Raw genomic sequence first — 14,834 nt, forward strand, 5'->3', positions numbered from 1 at the left:
GGGCACAAGTAAGTTATATCAGGAGGTTACCCAATTGCATAGATCCTAAATCTGCTACTACTCCTTTTGTTCCAAAGCATGCATCTATGACCTCATGGATGTGGTCTGTGATCAGACAACTGAGTCAGAGAAGACCCAGGCATAGCTTACAGATGATTTTGCATACTATGTAGACACCAACCAAAAGTAGATAGTTGCAGCATCCCAGTCTTTATCTAGGATAACCCTGAAGAATAATGGTAAAGGGAAATTTCCACAGTGGATGGACTTTTGGCACATGTACATAGGTTCTTTAGTCTTCCAATGAAGACCAGAGGCTTGCCAAGAATCCCCAGGCCTTCAACACTAGACTCAGACCAAATACTGAGACATTCAGCCTCATGGACTGGGCAGCCCTCAAATTCTTGGACTCACCAGTGTACAGCCAGGCACTTCTGGACCACTCTGATTATACTGTCTCAACCAATCTAAAATTCCCCCCTTCAATATATAATCATTGTATTCATTCAGTTCCTCTAAGAAAATACAACTAATACAAAGATTGTGTACTACTTCACTCTAAGAGATACTCTCTCAAAAGTAGAGATAGTGATGGTTAGAAACAGAATAAAACTTAAGATGGAAATGTTTTAGCAGCCATCCAGTCTGTAGCAATCATTTTCTCCTGAGAATCATCTTTAAACAATTTGGAAAATTTAACATTTATTTAGATTCCACAAATTTCTTAAGAGAAAAACAATAAAGATTATAAAAACAAAGGAGTGCTGTGTCCAGAAAAGAAACAAGCTGAAATGTAAATAAGAACAATGAAAAAGATGATTTAACACGTCACAGAGCTTAGCAGTTAACACTTTTCTTCTTCTTGCAGAGGGCACATGTTCAACTCCCAGCAACCACACTGTATCTTACATCCAACTTCCTTAGTTTTAGTGGATCTGACCTTCTCTGACATTCTACAAGAAACACATATGCTGCACATATTAGACATGCATATAAAATCATTAAAAACAGCCACAGTTCTTATTGCAGAGTTTCAGAATATGATAGCATCTCTTGTAAATAACTCAAGAAAAACACTATAATACTTGAAACCATGGGACATGGAATATATACTTTTAGTTGACTATAAATTTGCCTATCTATCAGATTTTAAAAGATCTAGAACATAAGTCACTGTTTTGACTTTTGAGGTAAGCAGTATAATCTACTACCATTTCTATGACTGTGACTTTATGTAACGGGTAATGTATGAAGCATTTTATCTCTCAATTTTCATTGTCTTTGTATTTTCATAACAGCTCTATGAAGAAGGCCTTATAGCATGCTCTTTTTCTAACCAATGAAAACAAATAGATGTTAAGAATTATTAATTGTTTTCCAAAGCTTCCAAATCCAGGAAGTCAAAAAAGCATACATAAAATCATGACTGATCTGAGTCTAAGAGTCTATGATCAACTAGGTAAATGCATCACTCCTTAAAAGCTAGAGAGGAGGCAAGAATAACTGAAAAGTAAACTAAGGAACCCACCTCACTTTATTATTGTACTAGTGAACATTAATCTTTGACTAAAGTCATCTCATTTATGGTTGGAGCACTATCCTGTTTTTATTACATAGGCAGCAACCTACAAATGAGCTTAAATTATATCTCATGCAGAATAATTTTCTGTGTCTGTGGAGCCAGTAGAATTGTCTCAGTGACATAACACTAAACTATAAATTATATGTCTATATTTTCTCCCAAGATCTAGCCAACAACAAAACTGCTTATTCAGTCAATAGGCTTGGCATAAGATTGTACTTGAATCTAATCAGTATACAAAGATCATCCTATGTGATACTACATTAAGTTGGTGGGCTTGCTTGCTGTAACCCAATTACAGTCAACATTCCTGGCATACCTACAATTTGTGTAAGGAAATTTGGAAGGTCAAGGGAAAATTGAGCTGGATTTGCACGAAGATTAAAGCCTGACAGAAAGAAGGCATCGTGGTGAAGAAATAAGGAAGCAATTGGAATCACCAGGAATTTACCAGAAGCATATTTTAGAGAAGGAAATAATCATGAAAATATAATCTTCTTTCAATAAAATCCTCAGAAATCTGGCAAGAGCACTCATCTCCCAGAGCAAAGTTTTTGTTTGTTTGTTTGTTTGTTTTTTGTTTTTCGTTTTCTTGAGTCAGGGTTTCTCTGTAGAGCCCTGGCTGTCCTGGAACTCACTTTGTAGACCAGGCTGGCCTCGAACTCAGAAATCTGCCTGCCTCTGCCTCCCGAGTGCTGGGATTAAAGGCGTGCGGCACCACGCCCGGCTCAAAGTTTTGTTTTTTAATAATATGACAGAAAGAAGAAAGGCAGGAGGCTGAAGATTTATTGGTACATCTCCAAACCTCTCTCAAAATACAATTCAGAAAATTATGCTAAAACAGGAGAGCAAATAATATCCTCACCTCACGACTGAAAAGAGGCAAGGCACAAATAACTGTGTCCACACTATATGAACAGTTGTGGGTTTTTTTAAAGATTTATTTGTTTATTTTATGTATGTGAGTACACTGCTGCTGTCTCAGACACACCAGAAGAAGGCATCGGATCCTATTACAAATGGTTGTGAGCCACCATGTGGTTTCCCAGGATTGAACTCAGGACCTCTAGAAGAGCAATCAGTGCTCTTATCCTCTGAGTCATCTCTTTAGCCCCAAAGAGTGTTCTTAAATGTAAAATAACATAGTTATGGATCCTAAAACTTCACTTTCTAACCTCAAATTTTCAATTTATTTGTCACAGGAATGAAGCAAAAATAAATTTACAATTTTACTTTATATACTCTCTTTGCATTTCTAACCAGAATACACACTATATACTTTGCATACAATGAACCATGTCTGTTTGGATCCAGGCCTATCTTCTCTACAACATCTAACCTACCTCTCCCTGTAGAAGAAACTATTCCATTCTCAGTCCAAAAGATCACAAATAAAATTTACGAAATCCACAGGAAACTTTTTAACTTTAGTTTTCTCTTGTATTTGTATTTGTCTAGGTCTGACTGATAAGCATGTTTTTTTCTCATACATAACTAGATAAAGAAGACAGGGGAGGAGGAAGTAAGGGAGAGAAGGAAGAAGTGAAAAGAGAGGGGGAATGAATTATAGATCTTTGGGAAGGATTTCTGAAGCAAGATTCATCTGAAACACAGAGATATTCACCATTAACCTCTTGGGCTGTAAAAAGACACTAAGGGTGGCAGGCTAAACAGAGAAGCAACATGAAAGTGGTCATTTTGTCTGTATGTGGAGAGTAAGTGAGGTTTCTAAGAAAGCACTCAGGACACTATTGCGGTACTCTGGGTAAGAAATGAAGGCCGTGGGTGTGTGCTCAAAGAGACGGTTATATATATGCCAATGAAGTAAAAAGAAAATCAACGTTCAAAAACTGAAGTGACTGACAGTATTATATACAAAGAATACAAGGACCAGGACCAGAGCTGGGAAGATGGCTCAGTTGCCAAAGTGACTGCTGAGTCAGCAGGAGGACCTAAGTTCAGATCTACATAAAAGGATGAGAGGGGAGGCAAACACATGCAGTACTGGGAAGGCTTGTTGGCCAGTTAGTATAGCCCAGTTAGAGCTTCAGGGTCAGAAAAAGACCCTGCCTCAAAATATAAGGTGAACAAAAGAGGAAGATGCCTGGCAGGAAGCTCTAGACTCCACACCCACTCATCTATACTCTTACCTGCACATACATAGGTGCATGTACACACACATACTCACACATACACTGCACAGAAATAAAAAGAAAGAAAATATGGACCAACAGGAGTTCACAGAATCAAGAATAAGAAGAAAAAGGAGAGGTTATGGTAACTATTGTGAGATGGTTTCAATGAAAGCCTAAGAATCCAAGAAATGGTGATGAAAAGCTGGGTCATTGCTCATTATACTTTAATGCTTATCAGAGATGATTTAGGACAGAACCTTAAACATAAGAATGCCCAATTTTCAGAAAGACCTTAAGATGGTTCTGAGATCCATTATAAATGAACAAGTATGTCATCTAAGAAGGGATATGCAGGCCAATAACTACATATGGAAAGGTATTCAACATGGTAATTCTTGGAAAATGCAAATTAAAAAATAAGATACCAGCCGGGCGTGGTGGCGCACGCCTTTAATCCCAGCACTCGGGAGGCAGAGGCAGGTGGATTTCTGAGTTCGAGGCCAGCCTGGTCTACAAAGTGAGTTCCAGGACAGCCAGGGCTACACAGAGAAACCCTGTCTCGAAAAACCACAAAAAAAAAAAAAAAAAAAAAAAAGATACCAGTATGTACCTATTAAAATAAAATAATTCTAACACCAAATACTATTTTAAAAAACTGCATTCCTCAAACACTGCTGGGAAAATGCAAAATAATACAGACAGTATAGGAAATTGCAGTTTCTTACCTAATTAAGCAGGCCATTTATCTTAACACATGTGGTTGATCACAGAAACAGAAACCTGTAATCATCCAGAAACTTAAATTCTCATAGAATATATTCATAGTTCATAGAGGCTTTATTGTTAAGAGCAAGTGCTGAAAAAAAATGACCATTAATGAGTTAATGGCTAAACTCTCTTTTAAATCTATGTATACCACCAAGAGGAGAAAAACAGAAGGAACTACTGTTGGTACCAGGGAAAATGCAACAAGATGGATAGCTCTAAAGGACATTTTGCTTAGAAGGAAAAGTCAATCCAAAAAACTACATGCAGTATATAGATTATTACTCTCATATAACGTTTTATTATTCACATTGCTTTTAATAATATATAACTACATGTATTTATAGGGAATTACACGATATTTTGATGTCTGAAATACAGATTCATAAAAGTTAGTTAATTAACATCTACAAAACCCTGCTTACCACTTACAGTGAAACATCTAGCATCCTCTCTTCTTTATGAAAATATACAGTATTATGGTTTATAATCATGCAACTGTGCCACAGATCTAAAATCTATTTCTACTGTGGATCAGAAAAAGTCCCTCTGATCAACAAACCCCCATTCCCTTCATGGCCAAGCCTCAGTCTCTACTGGATATCACTCTACTTTCCAGTTCTACTTTCACTTTCTTGGCAACAAAAGTGAAAAGAGACAAGAGGATGGCACCAAACTAAAACCCGCAAAAAAGGAAGCAACTAACAAAGGGCATAGACAACTATAAAATAGAACAGAGCATTTTTCTTATTAAAATGGTTCTAGATCTAAATTGTGGTGATGGCTTCATGAAGCTATACATGAGATAAAACTACACATATTTGTACACTTACAAATGGTATTAAGTACTGAACTCTATCAAATCATGGATATTAAAGTCTGTAGTTTAGATAATTACAGTATATAAGTATCAATTTCCTAGACCACAGGTGTACCTCACCAGTAAAGTGTTTACTAGATCTTCAAACACTGAATGTGATCCTCAGTAACTGTAAGAAAAACCAAACGTGAGTTTCTCCTATTGAATACTATAAAACTTGTGTTTAGGACAAGGTATTAAAATCTTATTTCCCTCACCTTTTAAGAGTTTCATGCAAATATTTTAACCCTCCTTAAGCAAATTTGCTTGCATGAAGGCCACTGCTCTATTATAGGAATTGGATGGCCTGGAGTAGTGACCCTTTTCTCCTTGAAGCATGCACCCCATTCCCCTTCCTCCTTCATTTCCGGTGCATCAATCCTTTTTAGACTAGCCAAGTGAACAGATTGTGAGGTCAGACCCCAGAGGGGAAGACACAGTCACCACCTTCCTTAGAATAAAAATCAAATGCACTTCCTGTCTCAGTGTGTTTGCTCTTCCAGTGACACCCTCTAGATCAAGAGTAAAGTTTGCCCTGACAAACTTCAATTGAATGATAGACTCTATTTTTTTTTGCAATGTCAAAGATATTTCCATCAATACTACTAAGATGATATAAATTTTAATTTCCTAGGTCTCATATTATAGTACAGATTACGTGATACCACCTTGCTGGAAGCTTGAGAAAGGTTACAGAGAACTCTGATTTCTTTCTTTTCCTGAAATTTACTATAATTACTTCAAACTAATATTTAAAAATAAACCAGTCCTAAGTATAAGAACTGGAACCTATGTCTGCCTGACTCTAAATCAAGTCTAGTTGGTTTAGATTCTAGTTCCCTGGCAATAATAAGCAGCCTTCACAACCTAATTAGAGAACACACATCTGCAACTTCCTAAAAGGAAGCTTGTCTCCGGCAGCATTTAACCAAGTTTAAAAGAATTTCAACAAATATCAAATCCTGCTGTTCAGAACTATAAAGATCAATTGTTTCAATATATTAATGTGGTCATGAAAGGACGTTGGCAGTCTAACAGAGAGTGATGGCAGGGCAACTCTGTCATACTGACTGGAAGCCTGGACTCTCTCTAGAGGTGGCTCTGGAATATTCTGTCATGTTTCTTTATACACCAGAAAGCTAACAGATGTTTCTCTCTGTTCATACCAGGCCAGCAAGCTGTACAGCAGAGAGCTGTAAATAGAGCTGTTACCTGTACATTTGGTATTTCTTTCCCATCCACCCAGGAACTACCTGATGAGCCAGCCCTTGTGAACACGGCCAAATTACAATCATTGCAGCCAGAGAGCTAGAAGGGGACAAAAGTTGATTCTTATCTTTAGATTAAGTCATCATAATCATGTACACTATACAATATCTATGAGAAACCTGCATATACAGGGAAAGGCAAGAGAAAATTAAGAGAAAAAATAGTGAGTTGAACATTTATTTTCCGATTAACAATATTTTGTCAATAAAAATTACCTAATAAATATTTTGTTAATTTATTGAACAAATGATTTTAAAACCAACCCAAACCACTTCACTTTATCAAGTCCTTGGTGCAGAATATGTTATTAGAGCTATGATAAAAATCAATTGCATAAAGTCAATTTAATATACATACAGTTTGAAAATGTCTTACTAGCACAAAGCCAAGCCATTGCTTTGGATGGTACAACAATAAATAAAAAGGCTACCATTATGTGCTTGTGGGAAAGAAAAAAAGTACACAATTAACAGAACCCAAGAAAAGCCATTGTTACTATCAAGTAAACAAGGTAAATTCAATGTTATGTTAACAAGAAGAAAAAGCAGCAACTAGAATTATCAGCTAAAAATTTCAAACACATATTGGAATGTTGGTAGTACTTTTATTAAAACTTTTAAATCCTTCATTTAATAAAATGAATATATAAATAAACTTTGAATCTTAAATATTTTAGAATTAAAGTTCTTACATTTGAAAAAAATTCTGGCATAATAAATCATTGATCACTGGCTAGCCACAGGGATACCTAACTAAAACGCTAAACCAGAGTATTCATGAGATACTTTCTCATGCCCTGACTTCTTCATACGCTCCATAGACTAGAGGAAAACAACTTGAAACTGAAATCTACCAAAGACAAACAAACAAACATATAAGGAAGATCTGAGCTTTTAAGGTAACAAAGGGACAAAAATCAAAAGAAAGACAGCCAGTATGGTTAGAGATAAAAATCCAACGTTCCTTTTTGATAGGAAATGACATCTCAAAAGGATGGCAGAAGCATCCCAGGAGAGAGGAAGCAAAGAGCCATTAGAAGAAAACTGATTATGACAGAGCTGGTACCTTACGGAGCAACTGACATCCAATTCTCAATGAAGGACAAGCTCAGAGGACTTCCAGCCTTCTTGCTCGACCCCAAGAACTCTCCCATGTGTGGAATAAGCATCTTCCAGTCCTGACTCTGTTCCCCTCCAAGACATTTTCCTACGACAATGTGTGAATTTACTGATCAACTGAGACAACACTAGACTTATCTGAACCCTGCACTCTTGGAAAACCATGGCAGTCAGGATATCCTGCCCATTCTTTCAAGTTCTGAGAAACAGCTAACAGTAAATCAGCACTCTCCTACTTGGCTTACAGAAAACTCAGAAGTGATCATCTTGTAGCTTCTGCTGAGTCCAGACACAGGCAGTCTAAATTCTCCTCCAGTTGCTTCATACCTCACCTTCCTGTCTCCATTTCTCCTTCTGGTTGGTTAAGGCTGGATACTCAGCTCCCTCAAATGTAAGTGTATCTTCTCTCCTGGTTCTACACTCCTGCATTTTGAGTCACCATGATTAATGAAAAAACACCACTCTCCATAGCCACCCCTTTCTGTACATGTTCACATCTTCCTGTAAAAGAAGAGCCCTTCTCTTCTTGACCTTTTGGATACATAAAGAAATTTTCTTCAGCTCGCCATGGCGGTCCACCATCCTCTTCCCTTAGCATAAGGAGCTCCTGAGATTAAAGTCTGAGCTTACTTAAGTCTACACCTACTTTTGTTTGACACTTTCAACCTACGTTACCTTTCAAAAACACAAATCATAATCTCCTTTTACTAATATTTATAGAATCACAACTGCTTCTTTCTTTTCATATATAACTTCTGAAGAAAATATAGAGACAAGAGCAATGTCAACAACATGCTGTCAAATCTCCTTCAATATTCAAAGAAGATAGTTAAACATTAAAATATGTCGTAAAATAGCATTTTATAATAAAAGTAAAAACTTACAAACAAGTGAGGTTTTGAAATCAGAGAAATAATTTCTCTACATTTTCCTTTTGGCTGACATGATCTAACTGTATTTTTAGAACTTATACAATAGAAAAGAAAAGCTTGCTGAACTACTACTTCTCATGACACAAGCATGAAACCAGTAATCATTTACCTACTAAAATTCTTTCTGAAGAGCTTTTTACAACCGTTTGTTTCTTCTCATGTACTCCAGTGTTTTAATTGGATACATAAAATAAATCCCCAATATTTTTAATCACACAGAAAAATATTTCTATATATAGAAAATGTTTTAAGATTGTAATGCACAGCAAAGAAAATCCAGCAAAGTGAACCACTCACCCGCATTGACGATTGCATCCACCTCTAGCAGAGTGATGTCACCTCTGTAGAGAGAAACCTTTTCACTCAAGCTTTTCTTCATCTGTGGTGCTCCCTGAGTATTTTCTTCTGTAATAAAAAGAGATACTTATTAATAAAAATATTCCTAATTTAATCAATTACTTCTTGTGTGTATTCATCTGTGTGCCCATGGCACTAGAGTGCCATGGGGCAAGTGTGGAGGTCACAGAACCTTAGCTATCTATCCTCATCTTCAGCCTTGTTTTGAAACAGGGTCCCCTGCCCCTGCATGTGTCAAGCTAACTGGACTGCAGCTTCTGCATATTCCCTTGTCTCTGCTTCCATATTCCCATAGGGCCACTGGGCTTACAGGCACTTAGACACATCTGATTATGCATGTGGGTACAGGGTATTCAAACTCGGGTCCTCATGTTGCAAAAGCAAGAGTTTTTACTCACTGATCCATTTCTTCCAGTACTAACTGTTTTCTAATCAGGACAACAATAAGAGCCAATATGAGCCACTGGATTTCAAGGAAAATCTCAAATATATTTAAGTACCAGGGATGTGGTTTAGTCGCTATTTATACCCTATTTTCAATACAAATGCATATGCTGGCATATGCAATAGAGTCTGTGTTTGGTGGCTGATTATGGGATGGATCCCCAGGTGTGGCAGTCTCTGGATGGTCCATCCTTTCGTCTTAGCTCCAAACTTTGTATCTGTAACTCCTTCCGTGGGTATTTTGTTCCCCATTCTAAGAAGGGATGAAGTATCCACATTTTGGTCTTCCTTCTTCTTGAGTTTCATGTGTTTTGCAAATTGTATCTTGGGTATTCTAAGTTTCTAGGCTAATATCCACTTATCAGTGAGTGCATATCATGTGAGTTCTTTTGTGACTGGGTTACCTCACTCAGGATGATACCCTCCAAATCCACCCATTTGCCTAAGAATTTTATAAATTCATTGTTTTTAATAGCTGAGTAGTACTCTGTTGTTTAAATGTACCACATTTTCTGTATCCATTCCTCTGTTGAGGGACATCTGGATTCTTTACAGCTTCTGGCTATTATAAATAAGGCTGCTATGAACATAGTGGAGCATGTGTTCTTATTACCAATTCAAATGTGTTTACTTGGCCATTTAGTTTCATCTCTACTCTGTCTAAAAAGATGTTCCATCCTTAGAAAATCTAAATCTGTGAAAATGCTCTTTGCTTTACCAAATTGCATTGACCTTTTCACTTTATAGGACAATATTGCTATGCAAGAGAAATAGCTCCACCCAACACACAGAGCCAACAAGCTGTTCTAAAACCTGACACACAATTGAGAGAAATACTAATTTCAATTGTCTTTCATTCTAAGACAGAGTCAACCTACTTAACAAAGAAATATGAATAGATGTCTTAAGATACACAAAGACTATATTTAAAAAGAACATTATTACATTTTTAAAACATTTATAAACTCTAACATAAGTATTTATGAAACATGAACATTTTAGGGAGGACTATAATGCTATCTACTCACTAAAGCACTGTTAGATGAGCAGGCAGTTTTAAAGGACTTGGGAGATAAGAAGTGATAGCTTTTGAAGTACCTAAACTACCTAAATTGTCTTTGAGGGCTGTCCTGGTTTGGTTTCTATCTTGCCTCAAGGAGAAAAGGTTTTATTTCCTTTTACAATTTCAGTCTACCATTAGGAAAGGTCAGAATAGGAACTCAAAGCAGGAACAGTGGTGGGGGCAGAAACTAAAACAGAGACCATGGGGGAATACCCAGGCTTCCTTAGCTACTTTTCTTTCTTTTTTTTTATTACATATTTTCCTCAATTACATTCCCAATGCTATCCCAAAAGTCCCCTATACCCTCCCCCCCACTTCCCTACCCACCCATTCCCATTTTTTGGCCCTGGCGTTCCCCTGTACTGGGGCATATAAAGTTTGCATGTCCAATGGGCCTCTCTTTCCAGTGATGGCCAACTAGGCCATCTTTTGATACATATGCAGCTAGAGTCAAGAGCTCCGGGGTCCCGAAATACCTCTCCTGGGCATATATCCAGAAGATGTTCCAACCGGTAAGAAGGACACATGCTCCACTATGTTCATAGCAGCCTTATTTATAATAGCCAGAAGCTGGAAAGAACCCAGATGCCCCTCAACAGAGGAATGGATACAAAAAAATGTACATTTACACAATGGAGTACTACTCAGCTATTAAAAAGAATGAATTTATGAAATTCCTAGGCAAATGGTTGGACCTGGAGGGCATCATCCTGAGTGAGGTAACACAATCACAAAAGAACTCAAATGATATGTATTCACTGATAAGTGGATATTAGCCTAGAAACTTAGTATAGCGAGATATAAGATACAATTTACAAAACACATGAAACTGAAGAAGAAGAAAGACCAAAGTGTGAACACTTTGCCCCTTCTTAGAATTGGAAACAATCACCCATGGAAGGAGTTACAAAGTTTGGAGCTGAGACAAAAGGATGGACCATCTAGAGACTGCCATATCCAGGGTTCCATCCCATAATTAGCCTCCAAAGGATGACACCATTGCATACACTAGCAAGCGTTTGCTGAAAGGACCCTGATATAGCTGTCTCTTGTGAGACTAGGCCAGGGCCTAGCAAACACATAAGTGGATGCTCACAGTCAGCTATTGGATGGATCACAGGGCCCCCAATGGAGGAGCTAGAGAAAGTACCCAAGGAGCTAAAGAGATCTGCAACCCTGTAGGTGCAACAACATTATGAGCTACTTTTCTTATACAGCCTTGGCTCCCTGCCTAGGAGAAGCACTACTCACGGTGGTCTGGGCCCTCCCACATTAATCATCAAGATAATAGCCCCAAAGACATGACCATAAGTCAATCCAGTAGAGGTTCTTTACACAGCAAAGCTGTGAGTTCCACATCCCATAAGTCACTGCTCTTAGGACTTTTAAATTTTTTAAATTCTAATTCTCAGTTAAAGTTTACTAGACTACAATAAATATTTTATGGGTTTTGCAGACAATTCTTAAGCACCTGAATCAATGAAAATCTGTAAATTACAAAAGGTTCCTCACTGAAGCCAGGTGTCAGAAGGTGTTAAAGGAGCAAGGAGTTCACAAAGAAAACAAAATGTATTTGTTTGGGGGAAGAGGTGACACAATAGGCATAACCTATTCGCCAGTTGTCAAAAATCGGTCTATAAAGTTAAGCCCCTATTTCCTCATGGAGCTTTTTATATGCACTACTGCATTTGCATTAAGTTGCTAAATATTTTCAGGATTTCAGGTCACTAAGGCTGAACCCCTCCTGGATACGAAAATGTCCCTCAGGTAAAAGTTGTCTATTCTAGATACTTTAAAAGCTAAATACTTGAAATTGAGAAAAAAAACTGCCTAAAATAAAACCCTGGTACAAATAAATCCTTTAGAGATTGTTGTGTTTGCCACTTAGAGTATACACTGCTCAACAATGTTGTCTTTGACAACTGTCCACTCTCATTCCTTGAGAAGATGCACTGCTTTGCAGTGGCCCCTTAGACACTATCCAGTCTCATCCCTTGAGTTGTGAATCTTCTCCACTATAGTGTCTCTTCTAAATTATTTAAATGGAGATTTCAAGGACCAGGAAACTGAGAATGGAACAAAGACCTATAGCAATGATTTTCAAGCATGTATGACACTTCCAGATAAGATGGAGGCTAGAGTTTTTCTGTGCAAGCCAGTGTAGGAGAGGAGTAAAATAAGAAGCACAGTCTCAATTCCAATAGAGAAAGAGGAAGAGCTTCAAATATTTACAAGGGAAGTAAAAGTATACCCAAAAAGTGCATAGAAGTTACAGCCCACAGGTCCCTGGTCAGGGATGCCCTCAAAAGGTAAGCCAGGGGAGAGAGAGCACTACCCAGAATGAGTCCACAACCCCAAAAAGCCTCTAACCTAATTTGGCTTTTGGCAAGACAATCAAAGAGAAGATGGATGGTGGAGAGAAATCCATGTTTGTCAGTGACAATGACTCATCGATCATGAGCTGGATAGCATTTTGAGAATCTATTTTTAAATACTGAGATAACCAGGGATCATGAGATCAAGGAACAAGCACAGTGTGGGAGCCTCAATTTGTCCTACCACAGAAATGTAAGTCTAGAGAGGCAGCTGTAGAAGACAAGGTGGGGCAGACAATTGAAGGCTACAAGAAGGCAGGAGGTTAAGCCAAGGCAGATAAATACATGGCCAAGTCCCAACCTCAGTAGCCCAGAGATCTTACCCACTGAGAACAATGGAGTTTGACAGCTCTGAGCCTGAGGTCAGTGAGTGGACCAACTTCTGAGTAATATACCTTGTCCTTCACATTTTCTCAATATTAATCCAACCAGTCAATGAGCATGGGAGGTCATTCCATCTAATAGTATCTTTTTTCAATTTATTTAGAGTCTTTTAAAGTTTTCATGGTGTAGGTCTTTTACTTCATTGATTAGGTTTTTTTGTTTGTTTTGATTGGTTGGTTTTGTTTGGTTTTGTTTTAGGCTGTTACAAATTAGATTGTTTCCTGATTTTTTTCCTTCAGTATATTTGTCTTTGGTATACTTGAAAGCTATGGCTTTAGTATTTTAATTTTGTTGACTAACACTGCTGAAAATGTTTGAAAGCTCTGGGAATTTTTCTAATGGATTCTCTAGGACAGGGTCTCTTAAGGATAAGATCACAGCTTCTGTCAATACTAATTCTTTGACTTCTTCCTTCCTTATTTATATCTGGTTTATTTCCTTCCTGGTGCTCTAGGAAAGACTTCAAGTACTGTACTGAGTAAGGATGGAGAAATGAGCATCTTGTTACGAACATTAGAAGATTGTTTTGAGTTACTCCGTTTTGGATGACTGCCATCAGTTTGTAATTTATAGTTTTAATAAGTCTCCTGTTTCTAGTCTCTCTGGGACTTTTATTATGAAGTCAAAAGCCTTTTCTACATCTATAGAAATGCTCATGTGATTTCTTTCTTTGAGTTCACTTATGTAACAAATCATATTTATAGATGTCCATATGTTGAACCATGATTGTATGTCTAGAATAAAGTCAACTTCATCAAGGTATTTTGATGAGCTCTTGCATTTAACTTGCAAGTATTATATTAAAACTTAGCATGTACGTTCATCAGCCAATAATTTTGTTGTGGTGGTGATAATGGTTGTGTTTAAATGTAAGGATAATGTTAGTTTCTTAAAAAGTTGGAAATGTTCTTTCCTTTCTCTTTCTAAGGAATAATTTGCTTAGTATTGATATTGGTATTGCTTTAAAGGCCTGATAGAATTCTGTGCAGACACTTTTGGTCCTGAACAGTTTTAAGTTGGGAGATTTGTAGTTGCTGCATTAATCTAATTACTTGTTACAGATCTGTTTACATTATTTACTTCATCTTGCTTTTACTTTAGTATGCTATATGACTTATAAAAGCCAGGCAGTGGTGGCACACGCCTTTAATCCCAGCACGTGGGAGGCAGAAGCAGGTGGATTTCTGAGTTGGAGACCAGCCTGGTCTACAAAGTGAGTTCCAGTACAGCCTGGGCTATACAGAGAAACCCTATCTCGAAAAAAAACAAAAACAAAAAACAAGAAACAAAAAACCAAAAACACTCATTTCTTTCAGATTTTACATTTTTTTTCCAGTTTAGTGGAATGTATTTTTTTTTTAATTTGTTCACTTTGCTGTTGGTCCTCCTGGTACCCACCTCATACAATCCTTCACCCCAGCCTGTCCTCTTCTTGGAACATAAACATTGAATGTCTGCCTGAATTTCTTGATATATAGTATCCTTTCTTTTTCTAATGTTATTAATATGCATCTTCTTTTTGGGGGGATTAGTTTACTAAGTTCTTTTTCC

At 37.3% G+C, this 14,834-nt stretch overlaps 1 protein-coding gene across 9 annotated transcripts in view; it reads right to left on the reverse strand.

The window, feature by feature from the left end:
* The window catches only part of Macrod2 (mono-ADP ribosylhydrolase 2), a 2,026,591-nt gene that overhangs the window by 1,945,094 nt on the left and 66,663 nt on the right, over positions 1 to 14,834 (reverse strand). For all 9 annotated transcript variants that reach the window (XM_085833735.1, XM_029471909.2, XM_029471907.2 and 6 more), the window contains exon 3: positions 8,958 to 9,065. In XM_085833735.1, the coding sequence (XP_085689861.1) occupies positions 8,958 to 9,065 (108 nt within the window). The remainder of the gene's footprint in view (positions 1 to 8,957; positions 9,066 to 14,834) is intronic.

The sequence above is a fragment of the Mus caroli genome, unplaced genomic scaffold (assembly GCF_978045245.1).
Source record: "Mus caroli unplaced genomic scaffold, Mus_caroli_1 scaffold_2, whole genome shotgun sequence".
Classification (NCBI taxonomy): domain Eukaryota; kingdom Metazoa; phylum Chordata; class Mammalia; order Rodentia; family Muridae; genus Mus; species Mus caroli.